The sequence below is a fragment of the Pongo pygmaeus genome, chromosome 16 (assembly GCF_028885625.2).
Source record: "Pongo pygmaeus isolate AG05252 chromosome 16, NHGRI_mPonPyg2-v2.0_pri, whole genome shotgun sequence".
Lineage (NCBI taxonomy): Eukaryota > Metazoa > Chordata > Mammalia > Primates > Hominidae > Pongo > Pongo pygmaeus.
The window spans coordinates 96,596,423-96,624,389 of NC_072389.2; the positions used below are offsets into that span (position 1 = coordinate 96,596,423).

The window sequence follows — 27,967 nt, forward strand, 5'->3', positions numbered from 1 at the left end:
TCCTGCTTTGCTGAAGGACAGATATGCAGCCTACCAGTCGGAGGCTGGAGAAGGAGCAGTAGCAGCTTAAACCTTAACCCAGAGTTATTTTTATTTTCCATAACGTCTTAGGAACTAGTACTTACATAATCTCAAGTCCCTGAGGGGCCAGAGATCCCACCACGCAAAACAGCATACAGACCCAAGACTTGGGGAGAGGCAGTGAGTGCATCAGAAATGGATGGGTACATCTGATTCCCACACGCGGGGCTCAGCATAGTTAGCAGGAGACCTTCAGATTGAGAAAAAATGCAAGTCTTTGTTTGGCCTCTAATATCTGGGAAGGATGGAGGGAGCTCAGGAGGCACAGAAAAGATGGCGTATGAATCCTGTCCGGCCTGAACCAGGCTGGAGTTGTGCCTCTGGATAGCTTCAAGCACTGATCAGAGTGTCAGCCCCCGCTCCTTGAACAGATGCTTTAGAGCCTCTTCCAGTTGCCGGTTTGTTCCCTGAAGCCCCTTCACCACGTGCGCTGCCCACTCGAAGTATTCCTGGACTCGATGTTCTGACCATCCTGCATAAGAGTCGACAGAAACTTGCTAGCGTGATGTCAAGGAAAGCACTGCCTTTTCCCCACTTCCTGGCAAGCTTGGTTCAAGGCCATGAGTTCCTGATGGAATGAGCTGTCCTGAAAACTTCCCCTTGGCCCAGCTATTGTATTTTTACTGTATGAAAGAAGATCAGAGTGGTCCAGTAGGATTAATTTGGGAATTAAGAACGCCCAGGGTTTTTCAGGGGAACTGACCAACCTGTGTCTTCAGAAGGCGGCATCCCCCTCCCTTTTCCCTTAGAGCCCATACAAAAGCGTACCCTCTGGGGTGCAGCGATTCAGGTCCCTCAGATTGTACAGCTTGTCTGCCAGCTTCACCAGTTTGGCCCCGGGGCTACTGTGGGGCGCTTGCTCCACCTGCAGCCTCTTTCTCTCCAGCTTGGGCAGAGTCTTGTCATCTGTTACCTCCTCCACCAGGCGCCGCACTTGTGCCCCAAAGTGTAGCTCCACCTCATCCAGGGTGGTGTCTGTGTCCTCCACCGTGTCATGGAGCAGGGCCGCCTGGGGACAAGTTCCCACTCAGCCCTGAGATGTCAGCCAAGGGTTGCCCATTGCTGAATGGGGCTCCTGATCCCCATCCCAGGCTCCTGGCAGAGAAGGGGGAAAGTTACCTGTAACACCACAATGTCAGTGATTCCCGCCTCGTGGGTCAGGATCCGTGCCACACCTGACGGGGAGGGGCAAAGCAGGAAGTCAGGTCGGAGGTAGTCCCAAGGCGGTGTGTTGTGGGTTTTGGAGAGCCAGATGTGGCCCCTTGTGGACTCTCACTAGCTGGGTGACCTTGGTCAAGTCCCTTACCCTCTGGGAGTCAACCGACAAAGGCAACGATCATGCCTACCGTTCCAATTGTTATGAGGCTTAAACGGTATATCGCACTAAGCTTGGGACAAAATAGGTGCTCAATGAGGTGCACGCCCCCCACGTTTCCTTCCCAGTCCCCACCACCCAGGTGCCGCAGCCGGCGCTCCGCGGCCGATGCGCCCACCGATGGGGTGGTTGATATAGGGGGTCCCTTCGGGGTCCTTCCGCCGCTGCTGCCGGTGCTTCCGAGCCGCGAAGTCGGCAGCCTCCAGCAGCTGCGCCGCCTCGGAGCCCATCGTGCGGACGGGGCCGACGACTGCGGCCGCAGGGGCCGGGACGAAACGTTTACAGCACCCCCTGGCGCCGGGGAGGCCCGGGGATCGTGGAGGCTAATTCAGCGGGCCGAGGTGGGCCTGCCCCAGATGAATTCCTCTGGAGCTGACCTGCCCGGCGCAGAGAGCAAGTGATGTGCACAGCTGCCTTCAGCATCGCAGCCCCCAGCTCAGTGTGCTCTGTGGGGGGTGCAAGAAGAACATAAGCCTGGCTCTCTGGGAGCCCACAGTCTGTGGAAAAGAGGAAGACAGACAAGAAATAAGGCAGTGGCCTCACAGTGCTCTGAATCCAGGGTGGCCAAGGCTTAGGGGACTATGGGAGCGGGAAGAAAGGACAATCCACATACCCTCAGAGTCAGAGACAGCTTCTCCCAGAAGCTCCCCACATGAACAATCTTCAACCTGTAAAAGCTCTGAAAATTCTCCAAGTGTTCTAAAAATAGTTCTCCCTGTAGGGATGGGCCAGGTTCAGTGGGCAGGCGAGTCTACCTTTGGACCCTCCAGGAGACCCTAGGGCCTGACCTGAAAAATCAGAGCCTTCACTGGGAGCCCTGCCTAATTGCTTCAGACTTAGGCTCCCAGGTAGCTGTGACGTTTCTGCAGGAACTGTCTTTGTCCTCAGTGTTGCAGATGAAATTTGCCTTATCTTCTTATGCTATGAGAGCTCCTATTGCAGTCTCTAGGCATCTTCTGTGGGCCCCTGGGGTGATGAGTGTTGTCATTGCTGTCCTGGGAGCATGATGTTGTCAGGCCTGGGTAGGCACTGGGAGAATACTTAATTCTGCTGGCTGGTGGCCTTCTGGAGAAATTCCCTGCCTTAGGGCAGCTGAGGGGTAAGAGAGACCTGGTGATCCCTATAGAACTTCTCTGTGAGAGGGGGTTCCCTATTAGCTAAGTATACTCTAATCAGACAGGTAGCTTTTGTGTTCTGGCTGGTAGCTGGGGCAGATAAGGCTCAGGGGAAAGGCTAATGAAAGGAGTCACCCTTGGTTTTCAGCTAGTCTTGGTGGTTGCCATGTAGCAGAGGTTAGGGAGGGAAGCCCCATGTGCTGGAACTGAGGTCTCTGGGACCTGAAATAGGAGGGTCAGAATTCCCAGAGCTTCCATGGCAGCCTGGAAGTTGGAGAATGGGTAGAAACATATTTGGCTCTAAATGCTTGTTTGTTCTTCATACTAATGGCTCAGCTGCTCTCATCCCTCATTCTGTCCTCTAGTCCTTTGAGCCTTCTCTCCTTCAGCAGTTTGGCAATGCAGGCCCCACGTTTTCCAACAGGAGATAGAAACCAAGTCCCTGTCATGTCTCTTTAAAAGCCTGTGATAGAGAAGTTTCAGGCTCGTATTAATGGTGCCTGAGGGCCTTGGGGCTTTGACTTTTATTTCCTTATTGTCTGCAGTCATGGCCTAGAAAGAGAGATGTTGGGGTTCCCAGGACCAGGACAGAGGTGGTGGTGAACTCTCATGGGCATCCAGAGAAGGTCAGGCCCCTTGCTGACAGGCCTATCCGTGGGGCTACTGCTGCTCTTCAGCTGGGTGATCCTTGTCCAGCCAACCTCTCTCTCAGGTACAGCACTTACCCCTGTGGCCCACCTGCCTCCGGTGCTATGGGCTATTCCTGGGAACTGGAACTGATAGGGATGGGTGGAAGGGCGTCTTTTCTTCTGGTAGGGGCTGATCTCTTTTACTCTCCAGTAGGGATGGAGTGAGCTGTGGAAAGACCCCTCCTGCTTGTCTCTAGCCCCCCGACCTCTCTCTTCAGCTCTGGTCCACCACCCTCACTTGTGCCAGACCACCCGGGATGTCCATGGCCATCACTACCCTGGTTTCTTTTGCCCTCGTCTCTCTGATTCTCCAGAGGAAGCCTACTGCTGCCACCTGCAGGCTGCAGGGGGCTCCTGCTGCACCAGGGCTGAATTTGAGGCCCTGTACCAAGTCAATCTGTCCGCTCTTCCGCCCCCGCCCATCCTCAGGTGAGATCTCCAACCCCGGAGCCACTGGAACATCGACAGGGTGTTCCAGTATCTCGGGCTCTGTTCCTAAATTATGGGGTGGGAGGCTTGTAACTTACAGACTAGTGAAGGGACAGACCGCAACAGAAAATCATGTAGATCATGATTACAATTACAAAGGAGAAGTTCAGGGGGCTGTGCAAGCTGGTAATGGGGAGCCATCCTGAATCTGCCCATGGGTGGCTCTAGGATGAGCTCCTAAATTCGTATGCAAATGTGTGTATGGAAGACTACACTTATTTGGGGAGTTCTGAGCTTTCTCCGGACTCCCAGGGGTTCTGTACCCCCCGACAGAGCGCAGCAGCGAGAGCGCGGCCGGGGCCGGGATCTAGATACTTTTTCTCTCCCGCAGGGGCCCAGGCCCGCTCCTAGTGCTGGGCCTCTACAACCTACTGGTTGTGACCCTGATGACCGTAGACCTCGTGCACTTCTGCTGCGGTCGGGGCCGGAGTCCGGGCTGGAGCCACCGCAGGCCTCCCTCTGGGTCCTCCGCCGCGAGCTCCCTGCAGGTCTCTGCGGGGACAGCTTAGGCGCGCCCGGAGCTTGCCTGCACCTGCGATCCACAGCCAAGCGCCCCGCCCCTGCCCGGGCGCGCTCACTCCTTAGCCCTGCCCCTCTCTAACCCCACCTCCGACGCAAGAATTGGGCGGGGCAGCTCCCGGCCGCGTCCAGAGCCCAGACTCGCCCCGCCCCAGAGACTGCGCCTGCGCGGGCACGGGACAACCTCTCCGCGATGACTGTGAGTGGTTCAGGGACCCCCGAGCCCCCGCCGGCCACCCCCGGGGTGCGTACCCAACCCCCGCACCATCATCACCCCTTCGCACATGCCATCCCCGGCCTCCTTCTCCCCATCCATGAGACTTGCCCCGATCCCTCCTCTCCTCTCCCCTTTGCTCCCGGGCTCTGCCCCGAACCCCCTCCGACTTTTCCGCCCCCTTTCTCTCTACAGGCCAGCTCAGTGGAGCAGCTGCGGAAAGAGGGCAATGAGCTGTTCAAATGTGGAGACTACGGGGGCGCCCTGGCGGCCTACACTCAGGCCTTGGGTCTGGACGCGACGCCCCAGGACCAGGCCATTCTGCACCGGAACCGGGCCGCCTGCTACCTCAAGCTGGTGAGGGAGCCTGGCGCTCTTCCCCTCGCCTGCCCGGGCCCCGGTTCGCCCATCTAAGCTGATGCTTGGGCCCCAGCTGGGCATTCACGCTCCCAGGCCATCCCCGCTTGCCAGATGTCTTTTGCACCTCAGGGTGGTGGGGAATCGGGTGACCTTGGAGAGCGAGAGTACCCCTGCTGCCTGGTTAGTGCCCCGAGAGGGAGATGACCATTCCTTCAGGCTCCTGTCTTTCTCTTACAGGAAGATTACGACAAAGCAGAAACAGAGGCATCCAAAGGTAGGGGAATGGTGGGCCCTGGTGTGGAGCTGTAGGGCTTCTGTGGTGGGCAAGGACTCTGGGACCGCTGCACCATCACATTCTCCTCCTTTGGCCCCAGAGACACATCTGCCTTCTTTCTTTCCCACTGCCTCGGGCCTTTCCTTTTCTGCAGCTACCCTCACCTTTTCTGAGGCTGAAGCACCGAGCCCCACATTCGTCCCCCCACCTTCTTCTGGCCTTCCCTCGAGATCTTTCCCTACTGCTCTTGCCTGGAGACGGTGGCCTCATGGGTGCTGACAGCGCTCCTGTTTGTGCTCAGCCATTGAAAAGGATGGTGGGGATGTCAAAGCACTCTACCGGCGGAGCCAAGCCCTAGAGAAGCTGGGCCGCCTGGACCAGGCTGTCCTTGACCTGCAGAGATGTGTGAGCTTGGAGCCCAAGAACAAAGTTTTCCAGGAGGCCTTGCGGAACATCGGGGGCCAGATTCAGGAGAAGGTATGTGAGTGACCCAGAGAGGTGGAAGCATTGACCGGTGGTGAAGGGGTCTGGGCCAGGGGTGTAGACACAGTTCTCCAGACAAGAGATACTGATGGCAGGTGAACCTTGCCTGTGGCCAGGGAAAAGCAAATTAAGATGACAGCACGTTACTGTTGATTTGGAGGTCTGTTTGGCAGATATTTAAAAGTTTGTACACTTTTCGAGAAGGAGAGAGGCAGACACGTCAGTGGTGAGGCTGGGGGCCAAGGGCTCTCTGATGACTGCTGGAGGGTTATAAATCGGTACAGCTCTTTTGGAGAGTACTTTAGCATATCTATTAAATTTGAAATGAGTGTATCTTGTGATCCCATATGTCTACTTCTTGCTGTTTCTCTCAGAGAAACCTTGTCCACGTGCACAAGTAGACATATGTATGTTTATTTCAGCCTTTTTTGTAGTAAGAAAAACTTGGAACTTGCCTAAATGCCCAGCCATAGAGGAATGGCTGAATAAATTGGGTAATGTCCTTACTACAAACTCTTATATAGTTACTGAGAATAGGTAGATATACACATATTGAAATGGGAAGCTCTGGGACACTTGCTGAATGAACAAAGCAAAATAGGCAGGGCATGGTGGTTCATGCCTGTAATCCCACTGCTTTTGGAGGCCAAGATGGGACCATCACTGGAGGCCAGGAGTTTGAGACCAGCCTGGGCAACATAGAGAGACCCTGTTGCTACCAAAACCTAAAAAGTTAGCTGGGTGTGGTGGGACACCCTTGTAGTCCCAGCTACCTGTGAGGCTGAGGCAGGAGAGTCCTTTGAGCCCTGGATTTTGCAGTTACAGTGAGCTATGATCGTGCCACTGCATTCCAGCCTGGCTGACAGAGTGAGGCCCTGTCTCTTTCGAAAAAGAAAAGAAGAAGAAAAATATACAGATATAGTGTAATATCATTTATGTTAATGAGCCCCTACATAGCAAAACAATGCTATATTTTTTCTGTGGGTACACTTGGGTATGTAAATACAAAGGAAAATATTTAATTTTTTTTTTTCTTTTTTTGAGATGGAGTCTTGCTCTGTCACCCAGGCTGGAGTGCAGTGGCGCAATCTCAGCTCACTGCAAGCTCCGCCTTCCGGGTTCACGCCATTCTCCTGCCTCAGCCTTCCAGCAGCTGGGACTACAGGCGCCCGCCGCCACACCCGGCTAATTTTTTTGTATTTTTAGTAGAGACGGGGTTTCACCGTGTTAGCCAGGATGGTCTTGATCTCCTGACCTGTTGATCCGCCCGCCTCAGCCTCCCAAAGTGCTGGGATTACAGGTGTGAGGCACCGTGCCTGGCCGGAAAATATTTAATTAAATTAATAATTAATTAATTTTTTGAAATGGAGTCTTGCTCTGTTGCCCAGGCTGGAGTGCAGTGGCGTGATCTTGGCTCACTGCAACCTCCGCCTCCCAGGTTCAAGCCATTCTTCTGCCTTAGCCTCCCTAGTAGCTGGGACTACAGGTGTGCGCCACCACGCCCAGCTAATTTTTTGTATTTTTAGTAGAGACGGGGTTTTACCATGTTGGCCAGGATAGTCTGGAGCCCCTGACTTTGTGATCTGCCTGCCTTGGCCTCCCAAAGTGCTAGGATTACATGTGTGAGCCACTGCGCCCAGCCAAAAATATTTTATTTTTTAAATTTATTTTTATTTTTATTTATTTGTGTATTTTGAGACAGGATCTCACTCTGTCACCCATGCTGGAGTACAACTTCTGCCTCCCGGGCTCAAGCAATCCTCCCACCTCAGCCTCCCAAGTAGCTGGAACAAATGCATGTCACCACGCTCGCCTAATTTTTATATTTTTTGTAGAGACAGGGTTTTACTGAGTTGCCCAGGTGGCTGATGTTGAACTCCTAGGCTCAAGGGATCTACTCACCTCAGCCTCCCAACTTGCTGGGATAACAGGCGTGAGCCATGGCACTGGACCAAATATGCATTTTTGTTTCTTTATTTTTTCAGGAAAATATTTTAAAAGATATACGTCAAAATGATAACATTGTGACCCCTGGGGAAAGGAATGGGATTGAGAGGGCTTTCCAAAGGAGACTGCATCACCTGTTCATATTTTTTTAATAAAGAGAAATTGAGTAAAATATGTATATTTTTAAATTAGGAGAAAAGAATCTAAAGACCATTATGAGCTACAACCAAGCTCAAATTCACCAGATAATTTGATGTTAAAATGCTGACACAGTGGAAGCAGATAACATGATAGCAGACACCTCACTGAAATGTTGAAACCTGGGAAAGCAAATAGGTTTCCTCTCTCATTGCCAACTCTGATTGGCAGTGGCTGCCCAGAGTCCTATGTTGAGAAGAATTAGGAAGCAGATTGCCTGAGCCGAGCAGGGGAACGTGCTATGACTGGTTAGTCATGGCTGCCACAGATGCAAGAGAGGAAGGCGGGTGGTCCACATGCTAGGCTTGTGCCACCATCTATGCCCAGGACTCTAGGGGGTGGGGAAGTAGGCCTAGGATGATCTTGCCCATTCAGATTATTATTTATTTATTTATTTTGAGACAGAGTCTTATCCTCTCACCCAGGCTGGAGTGCAGTGGATCTTTGCTCACTGCAACCTCCACCTCCCAGATTCAAGCAATTCTCCTGCTTCAGCCTCCTGAGTAGCAGGGATTACAGGCACCTGCCACCACATCTGGCTAATTTTTATATTTTTAGTAGAGACGGGGTTTCACCATGTTGGCCAGGCTGGTCTCAAACTCCTGACCTCAGGTGATCTGCCCACCTCGGCCTCCCAAAGTGTTGGGATTACAGGTGTGATCCACCGTGCCTGGCTTCAGATTTTATTTATTTATTTTTTTGAGACAGAGTTTCACAGTTGTTGCCTAGGTTAGATTGCAGTGGCGTGGCTGGAGTGCAGTGGATCTCTGCTCACTGCAACCTCCACCTCCCAGATTTAAGCGATTCTCCTGCTTCAGCCTCCCGAGTAGCTGGCATTACAGGCACCTGCCACCACACCTGGCTAATTTTTATATTTTTAGTAGAGATGGGGTTTCACCATGTTGGCCAGGCTGGTTTCAAACTCCTGACCTCAGGTGATCTGCCCACCTCGGCCTCCTAAAGTGTTGGGATTACAGGCGTGAGCCACCGTGCCTGGCTTCAGATTTTATTTATTTATTTTTTTTGAGACAGAGTTTCACAGTTGTTGCCCAGGTTAGAGTGCAGTGGCATGATCTTGGCTCACTGCAACCTCCGCATCCCGGGTTCAAGCGATTCTCCTGCCTCAGCCTCCCAAGTAGCTGGGATTACCGGCATCCGCCACCATGCCTGGCTAATTTGTTGTATTTTTAGTAGAGATGGGGTTTCACCTTGTTGGCCAGGCTAGTCTTGAACTCCTGACCTCAGGTGATCCACCTGCCTCGGCCTCCTAAAGTTTTGGGATTACAGGCATGAGCCACTGCGCCCAGCTCAGATTATTTTTAAAACAGTGAAAAGAGAATTCTAGAGCTAAAGGAAGTGTTAGCAACTACCTCACGATCTGCCAGCTCCCTGGCAGGAGGTATAAATGCTGAGTTCAGTGCCATGGGAAGCCCATTCATGCTGCCACAACGTAGATGGCACCACTGGGAGTGGTTTGCCTCATAGCTGACAGGATACCTCCCCTCCCGAAAGGCACTACAGCATTGGCGCAGCCCCTGCTGCCCAAGCAGGAAATAGCTCAGAAAGAAAAACAGCTGCGGGAAATTTAGGAGGCGCTGCCAGGCAAGTCTCTTCCTGCCCAGGGTAGCTAGGTGCTAGCCCTGAGCCTGGACATCTTCACTGTGCCTCCCAGAGTGAGGAGCTGGAGACAGATGAATAGGGAGTGTGATGTCTCTGGCCAAGAGCCGTGATTTCTTCCATGCTTTGTTGGTTTGTCTAGGTGCGATATATGTCCTCGACGGATGCCAAAGTGGAACAGATGTTTCAGATACTGTTGGACCCAGAAGAGAAGGGCACTGAGAAAAAGCAAAAGGTATAGGCCCCGGGCTGAGTCAGTGAGTGAGCTCCCACTAGAGCCATCCATCCGTAGCACCACCCTTCACCCATGTAGGCCCCCGAAGCCCCTGCTGCCCTGCTCTGCCGCTGCTCCAGTTGTGCAGCTGGGCTCATGGGGCCTGGATGGGAGCTCTGAGGGTCTGGGGCTTTAGCATGAACCAAGGAAAGAGAACCAGTGTTCACAGAGTACCTTGTTGGCCAGGCCCTGTGCCAGGAACTGGGTGTACAGAAGTAACTGAGGCACTGTCCCAGCCGCTCAGGCTCTGCTGGGGATGCATTTGCTCTAACCATCAATCCCGAGAGAAGGCTCTTCCCTCTACTTACAGAGGAAGCTAAACTTCAAAGGGGTTATTTTGGCCACGGTCACTCAACTGTGAAGTGGAAGCAGAGAGGTCCGGGGCTCGGGGCCCCTGCTCACCAGTGCTGCCTCCTCTGCCACGTGCAGTATCAACATTATAATGTACTTCCTTTGACGTAGGCGTCTCAGAACCTGGTGGTGCTGGCCAGGGAGGATGCTGGAGCGGAGAAGATCTTCCGGAGTAATGGGGTTCAGCTCTTGCAACGTTTACTGGACACGGGAGAGACTGACCTCATGCTGGCGGCTCTGCGTACGCTGGTTGGCATTTGCTCTGAGCATCAGTCACGGGTAGGTGGAGTGGAGAGGCTGGTTACAGCTTCAGTCCCTTTGTCTGTCTGTCCATCTGTCCCTCCATCCACCCATCTGTCCATCCGCCCATCTGCCCGTCCATCCATCCATCCATCCACTCTTCCACCCTCTACCCCTTACCTTATTCTAAAAAGAACTTAGGCAGGTCATGGTGCCTCACACCTGTAATCCCAGCACTTTGGGAGGCTGAGGCAGGTGGATCACTTGAGGTCAGGAGTTCAAGACCAGCCTGGCCAACAAGGCGAAACCCTGTCTCTACTAAAAATAAAAAAATTAGCCGGGCATGGTAGCGCGTGCCTGTAATCCCAGCTACTCAGGAGGCTGAGGCACGAGACTTACTTGAACCCAGGAGGTGGAGGTTGTAGTGAGCTGAGATCGCACCACTGCACTCCAGCCTGGGTGACAGAGCGAGACTATCTCAGAAACAAAAGCAAACAAAACAACAAAAAAAGAAAAGGCAGAGTACAAGGAGATACATGTAACAAGAGAGAAAAAATAAAAATGGTGTGAAAAAGACCAACATAAATTAGGATGAAGTGGGGTAGAAAGAGCAAAAACAGCCTTGGGGTACCCCAAGCACTTGCTTTGTCGGGGGCTTACAAGTGTGAGCCCCAGCTTTCCTGCATCCAACTCACAAAAACACATTGGTCACTGACTCCTTCAGTGTCCATATGGCACAAGCAGGCTCATTGCCCAGAATGTGCCTGGCCACCACAGCATCTCTCTACCATCGAGACAGTGACCGGACACGTAGGGCTTGATCCCGACATGATTCTCAGCATGGATGGTGGTGGCCCAGCATGGACAGTTCAGCAAGAACAGTCCTGCTCCTGGGCCGGTGTGGTGAAGTCCATGCCCCCAGCTCTTACCTGAGCTGGCTTGCTCCAGGGGAGAAGGGACAAAAGACTAGACCCTTAGTTGCTTTTAGAGGAGCCCACAATTCCTAGATAGGGGTGGAACTGTGAAACAGTCAGTGAAATCTCTTTAGGCTAAGCTTGGGCTGCGTTCTGGGTCTCCCAAGGCTAAGATTGTTAAAAGCATATGCATTCTGTTCCCTCCTGCCTTCCGGTCCATTCCAGTTCACAGTCTTGGCCAAGGACACTTAGCTGCTAAGTGGAAGCAGTCAGGATTTGGGCTCAGTGGACCAAGCAGGCCTTCTAGGTTCTCCAGCTTAGAAACGGAGTGGAGAGGGCCGGGCGCGGTGGCTCATGCCTGTAATCCCAGCACTTTGGAAGGCCGAGGCGGGTGGATCATGAGGTCAGGAGATCGAGACCATCCTGGCTAACATGGTGAAACCCCGTCTCTACTAAAAATAAAAAAAATTAGCTGGACGTGGTGGTAGGCGCCTATGGTCTCAGCTACTCGGGAGGCTGAGGCAGGGAAATGGCGTGAACTCAGGAGATGGAGCTTGCAATGAGCCCAGATCGTGCTACTGCACTCCAGCCTGGGCGACAGAGCGAGACTCCGTCTCAAAAAAAAAAAAAAAGAAAGAAATGGGGTGGAGAGGTCTCACGGGCCCATTCCGTGTATGTTACGTCGTCCACATCCCCAGGGTGTGGAAAGAACCTCAGGGTTTAGATTGGGGAAGAACTAGACCATTAAGCCTGGTGGTCAGGTAGCTTCGTCTAGGTATAGGTCTTTTTCTTGGGGAGACATGAGCTAAAGCAGCTGCTCCCAGGGCTGCAGTATACTATATCTTCTCTGGCACCAAGGAGAGGTAGTAGGGCATTGCTGTGTAATGTTTCCTTTAGAAAATCTTTCTAACAAAATTATCCTGCCATTACCCTGGGTCTTGCCATCCATTCTGTGTTGTTTTCACCTGGAGCTGGGCCTTCCACCCAATTCTCTCCTTCTGGCCATATCCTCTGACTCACAGTTAGGGATCTCTGTGGCTGCCCTTCACCAACTGGAAGCTTCCTTCTGTTTACCTCTCCCACCCCAGACAGTGGCAACCCTGAGCATACTGGGAACTCGGCGAGTAGTCTCCATCCTGGGCGTGGAAAGCCAGTCTGTGTCCCTGGCTGCCTGCCACCTGCTGCAGGTTATGTTTGATGCCCTCAAGGAAGGTGTCAAAAAAGGCTTCCGAGGCAAAGAAGGCGCCATCATCGTGGGTGAGTGGAAGCAGGTCTGGGGTCTTTTGGACATTACTGTCATGGAAGGGATGGGACTGAGCCAGCCAGGCCAGTTTTTTGGGGACCAGACTTGCAGCTGCAGGTTGTTTGGAATACGGTTTGGTGACATTATTTTACTCTAGATTCTCAGCAGCCAAGGTGCCTCAGGACAAAGCTGGAGCTCAGTCTGGAGCCTGGGATGCAGATCCCCCCTTCCCTGTGTCTCCCTGGTTTGTTGGAGAAGTTGAAGGGTCAAACTGGGCTGGGCTGCTGTGGAGCCCACTGATGTCTTCTTGTTGCCAGATCCCGCCCGGGAGCTGAAGGTCCTCATCAGTAACCTTTTAGATCTGCTGACAGAGGTGGGGGTCTCTGGCCAAGGCCGAGACAATGCCCTGACCCTCCTGATTAAAGCGGTGCCCCGGAAGTCTCTCAAGGACCCCAACAACAGCCTCACCCTCTGGGTCATTGACCAAGGTAGGTGATATAGTTCACAGAAACTTGCTTCGGCAGCTGAAGCTTATTTATCCTTAGGAGTAATAAGAAAAGTTGTGAGTGGGGCCAGGCATGGTGGATGACGCACTTTGAGAGGCAGGGGGTCACTTGAAGCCAGGAGTTTGAGATCAGCCTGGGCAACATAGCGAGACCGTGTCTCTGTGAAAAATTAAAAAAAAATTAGCTGGGCATGGTGGTGTGCATCGGCAGTCCTAGCTACTCCAGAGGTTGAGGTGGAAGAATTACTTAACCCTGGGAGGTCAAGTCTTCAGTGAGCTATGATTGTACCACTGCACTACAGACTGGGCAACAGAGGGAGACCATGTCTCAAAAAAAAAAAAGAAAAGTTGTGATTATCTCCAGCCATGTGTCTGCACTGAAGTGCGTCCTGTGGCCCAGGAGGATGCTGGAGCTGAGAAGATTTTCCAGATCAATGGGATTCAGCTCTTACAACACCTACTAGACACAAGGGCTACCCTTAGGGGGCTCAAAGTTAGACTCTTCTATCATATGTGTGTGCAGATACATGCACATTGAGCGGGCCTGCAAGCAGGTTAGCAGAGAGGCTGGATTAGCTTTCTGTATCTTTTTTTTTTTGAGACGGAGTCTCACTCTATTGCCCAGGCTGGAGTGCAGTGGCGCGATCTCAGCTCACTGCAGCCTCCATTTCCCGGGTTCAAGCAATTCTCCGCCTGAGCCTCCCGAGTAGCTGGGATTACAGGCACACGTCAGTATGCCCGGCTACTTCTTGTATTTTTAGTAGAGATGAAATCTCACCATGTTGGCCAGGCTGGTCTTGAACTCCTGACCTCAAACAATCCACCCACCTTGGTCTCCCAAAGTGTTGGGATTACAGTCATGAGCCATTGCGCCGTTTTTTTTTTTTTTTGAGTGAGCATGTATTACTTCTATATTCAGAGGAAAAAATAGCGGTAGATATATCAATTCATCTCTCTTTTCCCCTTAAAGATAAGTAAGAGCTGGGCGCGGTGCCTCATGCCTATAATCCCAGCACTTTGGGAGGCCAAGGTGGGCAGACCACGAGATCAGGAGTTTGAGACCAGCCTGGCCAACATGGTGAAACCCCGTCTCTACTAAAAGATACAAAAAATTAGCCAGGTATGGTGGCACGCACCTGTAATCCCAGCTATTCTGGAGGCTGAGGCCGGAGAATCACTTGAACTCAGGAGGCGGAGGCGGCAGTGAGCCGAGATCGCGCCATTGCTCTCCAGCCTGGGCAACAGGGCAAGACTCTGTCTTAAAAAAAAAAAAAAAAAAGATAAATAAGAAAAGCTTTGCAAAGGCCTTGCATGAGCAGGGCCTTTCACAATGGTCCTATGAGGCGTGGATGTTGTGTTCACAGCGATCCTATGAGGTGTGGATGTTGTGTTCACAGGGATCCTATGAGGTGTGGATGTTGTGTTCACAGGGATCCTATGAGGTGTGGATGTTGTGTTCACAACAGTCCTATGAGGTGTGGATGTTGTGTTCACAGTGATCCTATGAGGTGTGGATGTTGTGTTCACAACAGTCCTATGAGGCGTGGATGTTGTGTTCACAGGGATCCTATGAGGTGTGGATGTTGTGTTCACAACGGTCCTATGAGGTGTGGATGTTGTGTTCACAGGGATCCTATGAGGTGTGGATGTTGTGTTCACAGGGATCCTATGAGGTGTGGATGTTGTGTTCACAGCGATCCTATGAGGTGTGGATGTTGTGTTCACAGGGATCCTATGAGGTGTGGATGTTGTGTTCACAGGGATCCTATGAGGCGTGGATGTTGTGTTCACAGGGATCCTATGAGGTGTGGATGTTGTGTTCACAGAGATCCTATGAGGTGTGGATGTTGTGTTCACAGAGATCCTATGAGGTGTGGATGTTGTGTTCACAGGGATCCTATGAGGTGTGGATGTTGTGTTCACAGGGATCCTATGAGGTGTGGATGTTGTGTTCACAGCGATCCTATGAGGCGTGGATGTTGTGTTCACAGGGATCCTATGAGGCGTGGATGTTGTGTTCACAGGGATCCTATGAGGCGTGGATGTTGTGTTCACAGGGATCCTATGAGGCGTGGATGTTGTGTTCACAGGGATCCTATGAGGCGTGGATGTTGTGTTCACAGGGATCCTATGAGGCGTGGATGTTGTGTTCACAGGGATCCTATGAGGCGTGGATGTTGTGTTCACAGGGATCCTATGAGGCGTGGATGTTGTGTTCACAGGGATCCTATGAGGCGTGGATGTTGTGTTCACAGGGATCCTATGAGGTGTGGATGTTGTGTTCACAGAGATCCTATGAGGTGTGGATGTTGTGTTCACAGGGATCCTATGAGGTGTGGATGTTGTGTTCACAGAGATCCTATGAGGCGTGGATGTTGTGTTCACAGTGATCCTATGAGGCGTGGATGTTGTGTTCACAACGGTCCTATGAGGTGTGGATGTTGTGTTCACAGAGATCCTATGAGGTGTGGATGTTGTGTTCACAGGGATCCTATGAGGTGTGGATGTTGTGTTCACAGCGATCCTATGAGGCGTGGATGTTGTGTTCACAGGGATCCTATGAGGCGTGGATGTTGTGTTCACAGCGATCCTATGAGGCGTGGATGTTGTGTTCACAGGGATCCTATGAGGCGTGGATGTTGTGTTCACAGGGATCCTATGAGGCGTGGATGTTGTGTTCACAGGGATCCTATGAGGCGTGGATGTTGTGTTCACAGGGATCCTATGAGGCGTGGATGTTGTGTTCACAGGGATCCTATGAGGTGTGGATGTTGTGTTCACAGAGATCCTATGAGGTGTGGATGTTGTGTTCACAGGGATCCTATGAGGTGTGGATGTTGTGTTCACAGGGATCCTATGAGGTGTGGATGTTGTGTTCACAGGGATCCTATGAGGTGTGGATGTTGTGTTCACAACGGTCCTATGAGGTGTGGATGTTGTGTTCACAGGGATCCTATGAGGTGTGGATGTTGTGTTCACAACGATCCTATGAGGTGTGGATGTTGTGTTCACAACAGTCCTATGAGGTGTGGATGTTGTGTTCACAGTGATCCTATGAGGTGTGGATGTTGGGTTCACAGTGATCCTATGAGGTGTGGATGTTGTGTTCACAGGGATCCTATGAGGTGTGGATGTTGTGTTCACAGGGATCCTATGAGGTGTGGATGTTGTGTTCACAGGGATCCTATGAGGTGTGGATGTTGTGTTCACAGGGATCCTATGAGGTGTGGATGTTGTGTTCACAGGGATCCTATGAGGTGTGGATGTTGTGTTCACAACGGTCCTATGAGGTGTGGATGTTGTGTTCACAGGGATCCTATGAGGTGTGGATGTTGTGTTCACAACGATCCTATGAGGTGTGGATGTTGTGTTCACAACAGTCCTATGAGGTGTGGATGTTGTGTTCACAGTGATCCTATGAGGTGTGGATGTTGGGTTCACAGTGATCCTATGAGGTGTGGATGTTGTGTTCACAGGGATCCTATGAGGTGTGGATGTTGTGTTCACAGGGATCCTATGAGGTGTGGATGTTGTGTTCACAGGGATCCTATGAGGTGTGGATGTTGTGTTCACAGGGATCCTATGAGGTGTGGATGTTGTGTTCACAGGGATCCTATGAGGTGTGGATGTTGTGTTCACAGTGATCCTATGAGGCGTGGATGTTGTGTTCACAGGGATCCTATGAGGCGTGGATGTTGTGTTCACAGTGATCCTATGAGGCGTGGATGTTGTGTTCACAGGGATCCTATGAGGCGTGGATGTTGTGTTCACAGAGATCCTATGAGGCGTGGATGTTGTGTTCACAGGGATCCTATGAGGTGTGGATGTTGTGTTCACAGGGATCCTATGAGGCGTGGATGTTGTGTTCACAGTGATCCTATGAGGCGTGGATGTTGTGTTCACAGGGATCCTATGAGGTGTGGATGTTGTGTTCACAACGGTCCTATGAGGTGTGGATGTTGTGTTCACAGAGATCCTATGAGGTGTGGATGTTGTGTTCACAGGGATCCTATGAGGTGTGGATGTTGTGTTCACAGCGATCCTATGAGGTGTGGATGTTGTGTTCACAGGGATCCTATGAGGTGTGGATGTTGTGTTCACAGGGATCCTATGAGGTGTGGATGTTGTGTTCACAGAGATCCTATGAGGTGTGGATGTTGTGTTCACAGGGATCCTATGAGGTGTGGATGTTGTGTTCACAGGGATCCTATGAGGCGTGGATGTTGTGTTCACAGCGATCCTATGAGGTGTGGATGTTGTGTTCACAGAGATCCTATGAGGTGTGGATGTTGTGTTCACAGGGATCCTATGAGGTGTGGATGTTGTGTTCACAGCGATCCTATGAGGTGTGGATGTTGTGTTCACAGGGATCCTATGAGGTGTGGATGTTGTGTTCACAGCGATCCTATGAGGTGTGGATGTTGTGTTCACAGAGATCCTATGAGGTGTGGATGTTGTGTTCACAGGGATCCTATGAGGTGTGGATGTTGTGTTCACAGCGATCCTATGAGGTGTGGATGTTGTGTTCACAGCGATCCTATGAGGTGTGGATGTTGTGTTCACAACAGTCCTATGAGGTGTGGATGTTGTGTTCACAGTGATCCTATGAGGTGTGGATGTTGTGTTCACAACAGTCCTATGAGGTGTGGATGTTGTGTTCACAGGGATCCTATGAGGTGTGGATGTTGTGTTCACAATGATCCTATGAGGTGTGGATGTTGTGTTCACAACAGTCCTATGAGGTGTGGATGTTGTGTTCACAGGGATCCTATGAGGTGTGGATGTTGTGTTCACAGCGATCCTATGAGGTGTGGATGTTGTGTTCACAGTGATCCTATGAGGTGTGGATGTTGTGTTCACAGTGATCCTATGAGGTGTGGATGTTGTGTTCAGAGTGATCCTATGAGGTGTGGATGTTGTGTTCACAGGGATCCTATGAGGTGTGGATGTTGTGTTCACAGTGATCCTATGAGGTGTGGATATTCTTTTCCCCTTAGTTTTACAGATAAGGAACCTCAAAAGCTCCAGAGCATTTGGCCCCAGGGGCAGGGCTCGCATGCAGGCCTCACTTCTGAGGTCCTTCCCGGTCCTACAGCTGCCTCCCTTAGGTAGCAGATCAGCTAAGCAGATTCTCTGGGCTGCCCTGGACGCAGTTGTCAGAACTCTATAGCCTTCTTGTCTTGCTTTTCTCCACATCTCCTAGGAAGCCTCTTTCTTTTACTTGTAGGGGTTGGAACTAGTGTTCTACTGTCTAAACGGGGTGTCTTTACAGGTCTGAAAAAGATTTTGGAAGTGGGGGGCTCTCTACAGGACCCTCCTGGGGAGCTTGCAGTGACCGCGAACAGCCGCATGAGCGCCTCTATTCTCCTCAGCAAGCTCTTTGATGACCTCAAGTGTGATGCGGAGAGGGAGAATTTCCACCGACTTTGTGAAAACTACATCAAGTAAGGAAGTCTGTTTCACCTCCCATTGCCAGGGATTCTAGCGAAAAAGTTCTGACTCCTTGAGGAGGGGCAGAAATCAAAGGTTTCCAGCAGAAAGAGTAGTCTTGGGGAGGACTAGTTGGGGGCTGGACGAAGGGAAAGTGGCCCAAAGGCCCACTTCCTGCTCCAAAGTGGCCTCCCCAGGGAGGTTCTTTCTCAAATCAATGTTCCAATAATGCAACAAACGCCATCAAGCACGTACTGGGTTTACCAAACACTTCCTACGCATCTGTTCCCACACAGATGAAACATGACAGTCCTTTTTTTTTTTTCTTGAGACAGAGTTTCACTCTTGTTGTCCAGGCTGGAGTGCAATAGCATGATCTTGGATCACCGCAACCTCCGCCTCCAGGGTTCAAGCGATTCTCCTGCCTCAGCCTCCTGAGTAGCTGGGATTACAGGCATGCGCCACCACACCCAGCTAATTTTGTATTTTTAGTAGAGACAGGGTTTCTCCATGTTGGTCAGGCTGGTCTCGAACTCCTGACCTCAGGTGATCCGCCTGCCTTGGCCTCCCAAAGTGCTGGGATTTTTTTTTTTTTTTTTTTTTTTTTTTTGAGATAGAGTTTCGCTCTTGTTGCCCAGGCTGGAGTGCAATGATATGATCTTGGCTCATTGCAACCTCCACCCTCCCAGGTTCAAGCAATTCTCCTGCCTCAGCTTCCCAAGTAGCTGGGATAATAGGCACCCACCACCACGCCTGGCTAATTTTTGTATTTTTAGTAGAGATGGGGGTTTCACCATGTTGGCCAGGCTGGTCTCGAACTCCTGACCTCATGCCTGAAGTGATCTGCCCTCCTTGGCCTCCTAAAGTGCTGGGATTACAAGCATGAGCCACTGTGCCCGGGCGACAGTCCATATTCTTTTTTTTTTTTGAAACGGAGTTTCGCTCTTGTTGCCCAGGCTGGAGTGCAATGGCACAATCTTGGCTCACCGCAACCTCTGCCTCCTGGGTTCAAGCGATTCTCCTGCCTCAGCATCCCGAGTAGCTGGGACTACAGGCATGTGCCACCCCACCCAGCTCATTTTGTATTTTTAGTAGAGACGGGGTTTGTCCATGTTGGTTAGGCTGGTCTTGAACTCCTGACCTCAGGTGATCTGCCTGCCTTGGCTTCCCAAAGTGCTGGGATTTTTTTTTTTTAATTTTTTGAGATGGAGTTTTGCTCTTGTTGCCCAGGCTAGAGTGCAATGGTATGATCTTGGCTCATTGCAACCTCCACCCTCCCAGGTTCAAGCAATTCTCCTGCCTCAGCTTCTCAAGTAGCTGGGATTATAGGCACCCACCACCATGCCTGGCTAATTTTTGTATTTTTAGTAGATGGGGTTTCACCATGTTGGCCAGGCTGGTCTCGAACTCCTGACCTAAGGTGATCACCCACCTGCCTCCACCTCCCAAAGTGCTGGGATTACAGGCGTGAGCCACCGCGCCTAGGCGACAGTCCTTGTTCTTAAAGGAGATTATAGGTCAGGTGCGGTGGCTCATGCCTGTAATCCCAGCACTTTGGGAGGTGGAGGCAGGTGGGTGATCACCTTAGGTCAGGAGTTCGAGACCAGCCTGGCCAACATGGTGAAAACCCATCTCTACTAAAAATACAAAAAATTAGCCAGGCGTGGTCGTGGGTGCCTGTAATCCCAGCTATTTGGGAGGCTGAGGCAGGAGAATCGCTTGAATCCAGGAGGTGGAGGTTGCAGGGAGCCGAGATCATGCCATTGCACTCCAGCCTTGGGGACAGAGTGAGACTCTGTCTCAAAAAAAAGAACATAAAGGAGCTTACAGCTGTTGGGGAGAAAACTGCTGATAAATTATGAAATAAGCGGAATCATTCCAGAGCTTAAGTCCAGGAAGGGACATCAGTGGTGGTGTGGGAGTAACTGCGTTAGATACTATGTCAGGGAAGGCTCAAGTGAAAGTGTCGATAAAGAAAATCGGCCATTACTGTCCAGGTGGAAATGTCCTAGTTCTCCCATTGGCAGCTTTCCTGCTGTTTCTGCCCAAGTAGTGCAGGTGCCTGGCCAGTGGAGGGGAAGGGTGGGGAAGAAGAGTCCCTTTATGTTGGCCTTGGTGTGACAGCTGTCACCCTGTGCCCCTCAGGAGCTGGTTTGAGGGCCAAGGGCTGGCCGGGAAGCTACGGGCCATCCAGACGGTGTCCTGCCTCCTGCAGGGCCCATGTGACGCTGGCAACCGGGCCTTGGAGCTGAGCGGTGTCATGGAGGGTGTGATTGCTCTGTGTGCCTCTGAGCAGGAGGAGGAGCAGCTGGTGGCCGTGGAGGCTCTGATCCATGCAGCCGGCAAGGCTAAGCGGGCCTCATTCATCACTGCCAATGGTGTCTCGCTGCTGAAGGACCTATATAAGCGCAGCGAGAAGGACAGCATCCGCATCCGGGCGCTAGTGGTGAGACGGTGGGCCTGGGGTGGGTGGGCAGGCAGCCAGGCAGGCGTCCTGGTCCAGCCGGTGTTGCAGGGTGCGGCCCCAGCACACTCTAGATGAAAATAAGGAATACTGTAATTCCAAAAAAATTAGCCAGGCTTGGTGGTGCATGCCTATAGGTGCAGCTACTTGGGAGGCTGAGGCAAGAGGATCACTTGAGCTCAGGAGGTTGAGGCTGTAGTGAGTCACGCATGTCACTGCACTCCTGCCTGGGCAACACAGCAAGACCCTCTCTAAAATAAATGAATGAATGAATGAGATTCTGGGCTTTCTTGTGGCCAGAGAAATCGGCATGGCTCCTCCCACCATGGGGCTTAAGGCTGGGCCTACAGTGGTCATGCAGTGTTCCTGGGAGCTGGTGATTTGGGGGTTTGGGGACTACCTGGCCCTCCATGAGCCTGTTGTGGCTGTGCACCCTGTGGAAGCTGGTCTTCCTCCCTGGGGCACTCAGTCCTGGATTTCTCCATCCCATAAGGATTCTGGCTGTGGCTGAAGCACCTGTCCTCTCCCCACACGCCTCTCAACTCCACCTGCAGAGGGCTTCTTTGTGCGACATGGAAGGAAACAGAGCCATTCTCAGTGTGGCCTGGGAAGGGGTGGGGCCCACGACTGTCCAGTGGCCAGCGTATCAGTGTCTGCAGATGCTGTGTCATGCGGCCACCCCAGTACCTGATTTTGCTGCCACATGCTCTAGGTGGTGGTCTGGAGGGAGAGGGTGCTGATTTGTCTGTGTAGCCTCCAGGGGGCCATGGCAGAGTGCCAGGGAGGGAGTCCAAGCCAGGTGTAGAGGAGCTCAGCTCCTGCCTCCTTCCCCAGAGGCCAAGTGGTCTTGCCCTCTTTCTCCAGGGACTCTGTAAGCTCGGTTCGGCTGGAGGGACTGACTTCAGCATGAAGCAGTTTGCTGAAGGCTCCACTCTCAAACTGGCTAAGCAGTGTCGAAAGTGAGTCATCTGGCCTTGCTGTGGTTCCCCACCTGCGGGATAGATCTCAAGACACGAGGGTCTGTGTGGGGGTTGGGGCCTCCTCCCTGTCCTGCTCTCTGGCTCAGGCAGAGGCTGCAGTCTGGATCCTGGTACGTGAACTGCTTCTGTACGTTCAGGGGATGCCCAAACCCTTGGATTTTCCCCCTCGGCCTTGGTGTACCCCTCCCTACCCCCAATCCTGAGGGTCGTCCACTATGCTGCATGTCCCCAGGTGGCTGTGCAATGACCAGATCGATGCAGGCACTCGGCGCTGGGCAGTGGAGGGCCTGGCTTACCTGACCTTTGATGCCGACGTGAAGGAAGAGTTTGTGGAGGATGCGGCTGCTCTGAAAGCTCTGTTCCAGCTCAGCAGGGTAGCTCTGTGGTTCCTGCTGTCAGCCTGGGGACACTGTCTAGGATTAGAGCTTACCAGGCTTTCTCGGCAGGGCTTGGCCAATGGGGTCTTTTGACCCCAGGGAGGAGGGCTGGTGGCTGAGTGGCTGCTCTGTGTAGTGTGGGCATGTTGGCCAGCACCAGTGGTGTTAGCAAGGACGTTCTTCTTGGAGGAACTGGGGAGGTCAAGTTTGTAAGCTCCCAAAGTCTGGGGCCTGGGGAGTTTCCTGAATTCATCCTGTACCCAAGGGTCCCAGCTGAGGGTGGAATTGGGGGCCTGGGCCTGGGCCGCATTTATCTGAGTACTGCTCTGCCCCGGGATGCCCATGTGAATGCCTCTGTGTCCTGGCAGTCGGAGGAGAGGTCAGTGCTCTTTGCGGTGGCCTCGGCGCTGGTGAACTGCACCAACAGCTACGACTACGAGGAGCCTGACCCCAAGATGGTGGAGCTGGCCAAGTATGCCAAGCAGCATGTGCCCGAGCAGCACCCCAAGGTGAGGGGCCGCCAGAGGGGCTGGAGGGTTCCCCACCATGGGGACAGCTAACCCAGGGCATCCACAGCAGAACAATCTCCCTTTTTTTTTTTTTTTTGAGACAGAGTCTCACTGTCTCCCAGGCTGGAGTGCAGTGACGTGATCTCGGCTCACTGCAAGCTCCGCCTCCCGGGTTCATGCCATTCTCCTGCCTTACCCTCCCGAGTAGCTGGGACTACAGGCGTCCGCCACCACGCCCGGCTAATTTTTTGTATTTTTAGTAGAGACAGTGTTTCACCGTGTTAGCCAGGATGGTCTCGATCTCCTGACCTTGTGATCCGCCTGCCTCGGCCTCCCAAAGTGCTGGGATTACAGGCGTGAGCCACTGCGCCCAGCCAACAGCCTCCCTTTTAAGCCAGTTTGTTTCCCTTTGTTTGGCTGTTTTATTTCCCAGTTCCTCAATTGCTGCTGTGAGAAGGGTCCCCCTTTCTCTGTGAGTCCACCCAGACCCCTCTCCTAAGCTGCCTCCTCCCCCAGGACAAGCCGAGCTTCGTGCGGGCTCGGGTGAAGAAGCTGCTGGCGGCGGGCGTGGTGTCGGCCATGGTGTACATGGTGAAGACGGAGAGCCCTGTGCTGACCAGTTCCTGCAGAGAGCTGCTCTCCAGGTGAGCCAGGCTTGGCGAGAGCCAACCTTTCCCAACTCCTGAGCCTCAGGGCTGCGGATGTGGCTCCAGACGGTGCAGGTTCCAGTGCTGTGGGCCTCTTAGAGCGACGAGGGCTGCCTGCCTGGCTGCCGTCCTTGCTGAGCCCAGGAGTGGAGCGTCTGCCTGCCAGAGTCCCAGAGCCGCCTGCCCACCACCACCTTCTCCCCACAGGATCTTCCTGGCTTTAGTGGAAGAGGTAGAGGACCGAGGCACTGTGGTTGCCCAGGGAGGCGGCAGGGTAAGCTGGTTTACACACCCCTTCCTGATGGCTGAGCCATCAGCCTATAAAACATGACTCAGCAGCTGCCACGCCAGAGCTGGGTGTTAGATGCGGGACAGAAAAACATTATTAATGGCCAGAGGAACATCGTTCCACTGAGACAGTGACGCGGAAGCGGGCAGGCTGCTTGGCCCCTCCACACTGGTGGCTGTGAAGGTCCTAGGCTCTACTATCCCTTTGTCTCATTTACCTCCATGGCCCTGGTGCCCGGCACAATCCATGTCCAGCCCTTATTGGGTGTTTCAGGAAGTGTTTGGATGCAGAGGGTCTGCACAGGGAGTCAAGCCTGGGGAGAGGGAGGAGGGTGAGGGGGGCACAGTCAGGGCCCGGGAGCCTGATGGTTGGGGTCTTACACTCCCAGGCATGTCCTGAGCAGTGATGGGCTTGTTCCTACAGGCGCTGATCCCGCTGGCCCTGGAAGGCACGGACGTAGGGCAGACAAAGGCAGCCCAGGCCCTTGCCAAGCTCACCATCACCTCCAACCCCGAGATGACCTTCCCTGGTGAGCGGGTACGTGTCTTCCTGCCCCGGCCTTTCCACTCCCTCTGTCCCTGATGGCCTGTGGGCTGGGCTGTAGCTCCCCTTTGGGACCAGCAGGAAGTTTCAGCTTTGCCAAGGCCTGGGGCAGGGAGGACAGCCTGAGACAGCAGTACTCTCTTGGGGGTGGGCTCCTCCCTGCAGGGTTGGTGGGGCTTGTGGGGGCTGCGGCAAGTACCCCTGACAGGTGGGGTGCACATTGCAGATCTATGAGGTGGTCCGGCCCCTAGTCTCCCTGTTACACCTCAACTGCTCAGGCCTGCAGAACTTCGAGGCGCTCATGGCCCTAACAAACCTGGCCGGGATCAGCGAGAGGCTCCGGTAAGGTCCCTTGGGACTGCGGGGCCTGGACCAGGCGTCAGGATTTGGAATATCCCCCACAGCAGTTTACACATTGGGAAACACTCCTTGGTCATTGGCTTCTGTGAGCCTCACAGTGACTGCTCCGCATCATTAGAGAGGAGGAGACAGGCCAAGAGGCAGCACGGCACGGCAGACTCTAGAGTCAGACTGCCTCACTTCCCTGATTGCAAATGGGTTACCTCAAGCAAGTTACTTAACTGCTCTGTCTCAGTTTCTCCCTCTGTGAAATGGGATGATTATAGTACCTACCTCATGGCATAGTGATGAGGAGAATAAAATGAGAAAATACACTTAAAAGTACTTACTACATGGGTACCTGGCCCCTAGCATTGTGCCATATCAGCATATTTTAGGTTTTTTTTTTTTTTTTTCTTTGAGACAGAGTCTTGCTCTGTCGCCCAGGCTAGAGGGCAGTGGCGCGATCTCAGCTCACTGCAACCTCTGCCTCCCAGGTTCAAGCGATTCTCCTGCCTCAGCCTCCTGAGTAGCTGGGATTATAGGCGTATGCCACCGCACCCAGCTAATTTTTGTATTTTTATAGAGACGGCGTTTTACCATGTTGGTCAGGCTGGTCTAGATTTCCTGACCTTGTGATCCGCCCACCTCAGCCTCCCAAAGTGCTGGGATTACAGGCGTGAGCCACTGCACCCGGCCAGCATGTTTTAGTTTTATTACTAACTGTGACTTTGAACATATTACTCATTACTTAGCCCGTTTCCTATTCTGCCAAACAGTAGTGATGATGATCACACTTGCACCTTTACTATAGGGCCATGGTGAGAATTAAGTAAGATGATCCAGGTGCCTGGTCAGGGTAAATACTCAAATGAGGTCGGGCATGGTGGCTCACACCTGTAATCCCAGCAATTTGGGAGGATGAGGCAGGAGGATCACTGGAGCCCAGAAGTTCAGGCCAGCCTGAGCAATGTAGCAATACCTCGTCCCTATTTAAAAAAGAAATTAAAGAGAGTATCAGGAAGAATAGCTAATGGATGCTGGGCTTAATACCTGGGTGATGGGATGATCTGTGCAGTAAACCACGATGGTACATGGTTACCTATGTAACAAACCTGCACGTCCTGCACATGTACCCCTGAACTTAACAGTTGGAAAAAAAATTAGCAAGGTGTGGTGGCATGCACCTGTAGTCCCAGCTACTCGAGAGGCTGAGGCAGGAGGATCACTTGAGCCTGGGGGGTCAAGGCTACAGCAGTGAGCTGTGATCATGCCACTGTACTCCAGCCTGGGTGACAGAGTGAGATCCTGCCTCAAAAAAACACAGAAACAAAAACCCTCAAATGTTAGGTGTTAGCCTCACCATCACGACCACCCTGGTCTTCTACATCCTAATTTTGAGCATTTTCCACAATCCTCTGCTATTTCCTAGGCCTGGTTAGAATGCTAAGATGCACTAGTTCATACCTGGTGCAAGAGGGTCCTTGGACATTGCCAAGGGAAATCCTCAGCCCAGGACTTGATTGCATGAGGGTGCGGGTGCAGGGGTGGAGCTGATGTAGAAACTCTGATGATGCTGCCGGTGTTAGTCTGTTCTTGCATTGCTGTAAAGGAATACCTGAGACTGGGTAATTTATAAAGAAAAGAGATTTAATTGCTTCCTGGCTCTACAGGCTGTATAAGCGTGGCATCGGCATTTGCTCAGCTTCTGGGGAGGCCTGAGAGAGCTTTTACTCGTAGTAGAAGGCAAAGCAGGAGCAGGCACATCACATGGTGAAAGTAGGAGCAAGAGACAGTGGGGGGAGATGCCACTTTTTTGTTTTTGAAATGGAGTCTCCCTCTGTTGCCCAGGCTGGAGTGCAGTGGCGCAATCTTGGCTCACTGCAACCTCCACCTCCTGGGTTCAATCGATTCTCCTGCCTCAGCCTCCCTGAGTAGCTGGGACTACAGGCGCGCACCACCACGCCCAGCTAATTTTTCTTTGTCTTTTTAGTAGAGACAAGGTTTCACCATGTTGGCCAGGCTGGTCTCGAACTCTTGACCTCAAGTCATCTGCCTGCCTCGGCCTTCCAGAGTGCTGGGATTATAGGCGTCAGCCACCACGCCCGGCTGAGATGCCACACACTTTTAAATAACCAGATCTCACGAGAACTTACTGTCACGAGGACAGCACCAAGCCATGAGGGACCCATCCCATGACCCAGTCACCTCCAACCAGGCCCTACCTCCAACATTGGGGATTATAGTTCAACATGAGGGTTAGAAGGGAAAACATCCAAATCGTATCCCTGCTGCTTCCTCCTGTGCTCTGCAGGCAGAAGATCCTGAAGGAGAAGGCTGTGCCCATGATAGAAGGCTACATGTTTGAGGAGCATGAGATGATCCGCCGGGCATCCACGGAGTGCATGTGTAACTTGGCCATGAGCAAGGAGGTGAGGGTTGGTGTGGGTGCTCATGACAGGCGGGGATGCAGAGGTACCTGTGCCCTGGCTGGGCTTTACACCCAACTGACTTGGTCCACTCCCCACATCTGGCCACAGGTGCAGGACCTCTTCGAAGCTGAGGGCAACGACCGACTGAAGCTGCTGGTGCTGTACAGTGGAGAGGATGATGAGCTGCTACAGCGGGCGGCTGCCGGGGGCTTGGCCATGCTTACCTCCATGCGGCCCACGCTCTGCAGCCGCATTCCCCAAGTGGTCAGTGCCTCTTCTCGGTGCGGGAGGAGGGACGGACCAGGAACTCCCAGCAGCAGCTGAAGGGGGCAGTCCTAGGGTGTGTGGGTGTGTCCCTTGCCAAGGTTGAGCCTGTTGCCCGGGGGTCATATCTACCCTGTTTTTCTCACAGACCACACACTGGCTGGAGATCCTGCAGGCCCTGCTTCTGAGCTCCAACCAGGAGCTGCAGCACCGGGGTGCTGTGGTGGTGCTGAACATGGTGGAGGCCTCGAGGGAGATTGCCAGCACCCTGATGGAGAGCGAGATGATGGAGATCTTGTCAGTGCTAGCTAAGGGTGACCACAGCCCTGTCACAAGGGCTGCTGCAGCCTGCCTGGACAAAGCAGTGGAATATGGGCTTATCCAACCCAACCAAGATGGAGAGTGAGGGGGCTGTCCCTGGGCCCAAGGCTCATGCACACGCTACCTATTGTGGCACGGAGAGCAAGGACAGAAGCAGCTTTGGCTGGTGGTGGCTGGCATGCCCAATACTCTTGCCCATCCTCGCTTGCTGCCCTAGGATGTCCTCAGTTCTGAGTCAGCGGCCACGTTCAGTCACACAGCCCTGCTTGGCCAGCACTGCCTGCAGCCTCACTCAGAGGGGCCCTTTTTCTGTACTACTGTAGTCAGCTGGGAATGGGGAAGGTGCATCCCAACACAGCCTGTGGATCCTGGGTCATCCGGAAGGGCGCACACATCAGCAGCCTCACCAGCTGTGAGCCTGGCCTGCCCCTGCTGTCAGGCCTGCCCCTCCAATAAAAGTGTGTAGAACTCCACTGTGTGCCCT

The 27,967-nt window shown here is 52.8% G+C and overlaps 3 protein-coding genes across 27 annotated transcripts; 2 read left to right on the top strand and 1 right to left on the bottom strand.

The window, feature by feature from the left end:
* Positions 1-66: 66 nt before the first annotated feature.
* Positions 67-4,325, bottom strand: HDDC3 (HD domain containing 3). 4 transcript variants are annotated; one of them, XM_063652977.1, is made up of 7 exons: positions 4,122-4,258; positions 3,297-3,426; positions 2,070-2,548; positions 1,575-1,953; positions 1,201-1,256; positions 850-1,090; positions 67-553 (listed from the first exon to the last, which is right to left on the bottom strand). In XM_063652977.1, the coding sequence occupies exons 4-7, from the start codon at positions 1,684-1,686 to the stop codon at positions 423-425; spliced, it is 540 nt and encodes a 179-aa protein (XP_063509047.1). In that variant the 5' UTR covers positions 1,687-1,953; positions 2,070-2,548; positions 3,297-3,426; positions 4,122-4,258; the 3' UTR covers positions 67-422. The 4 variants fall into 4 exon arrangements, with proteins under 4 accessions (XP_063509047.1, XP_054307348.1, XP_054307347.1 ...); XM_054451373.2 differs by lacking the exon at positions 3,297-3,426 and having other exon boundaries at positions 4,122-4,273; XM_054451372.2 differs by lacking the exon at positions 2,070-2,548 and having other exon boundaries at positions 1,575-1,902.
* UNC45A (unc-45 myosin chaperone A) lies at positions 4,301-27,956 on the top strand. Of its 2 annotated transcripts, none has more exons than XM_054451369.2 (20): positions 4,301-4,512; positions 4,678-4,839; positions 5,080-5,116; positions 5,418-5,593; positions 9,504-9,596; positions 10,098-10,265; positions 12,229-12,397; positions 12,701-12,871; positions 18,161-18,332; positions 20,464-20,764; positions 21,647-21,741; positions 21,995-22,136; positions 22,508-22,648; positions 23,165-23,292; positions 23,503-23,569; positions 24,008-24,121; positions 24,354-24,469; positions 26,781-26,898; positions 27,007-27,162; positions 27,311-27,956. In XM_054451369.2, exons 1-20 carry the CDS (start codon positions 4,462-4,464, stop codon positions 27,566-27,568), a joined length of 2,835 nt encoding a protein of 944 aa, XP_054307344.1. In that variant the 5' UTR covers positions 4,301-4,461; the 3' UTR covers positions 27,569-27,956. The 2 variants fall into 2 exon arrangements, with proteins under 2 accessions (XP_054307344.1, XP_054307345.1); XM_054451370.2 differs by having other exon boundaries at positions 4,301-4,467.
* On the top strand, positions 13,565-18,154 carry LOC134738336 (balbiani ring protein 3-like). Of its 21 annotated transcripts, XM_063652975.1 has the most exons (4): positions 13,565-14,396; positions 14,430-15,221; positions 15,354-16,310; positions 16,509-18,154. In XM_063652975.1, the coding sequence occupies exons 2-3, from the start codon at positions 14,436-14,438 to the stop codon at positions 15,936-15,938; spliced, it is 1,371 nt and encodes a 456-aa protein (XP_063509045.1). In that variant the 5' UTR covers positions 13,565-14,396; positions 14,430-14,435; the 3' UTR covers positions 15,939-16,310; positions 16,509-18,154. The 21 variants fall into 21 exon arrangements, with proteins under 21 accessions (XP_063509045.1, XP_063509037.1, XP_063509028.1 ...); XM_063652967.1 differs by having other exon boundaries at positions 13,565-17,498; positions 17,631-18,154; XM_063652958.1 differs by having other exon boundaries at positions 13,565-17,432; positions 17,466-18,154.
* Positions 27,957-27,967: the final 11 nt, after the last annotated feature.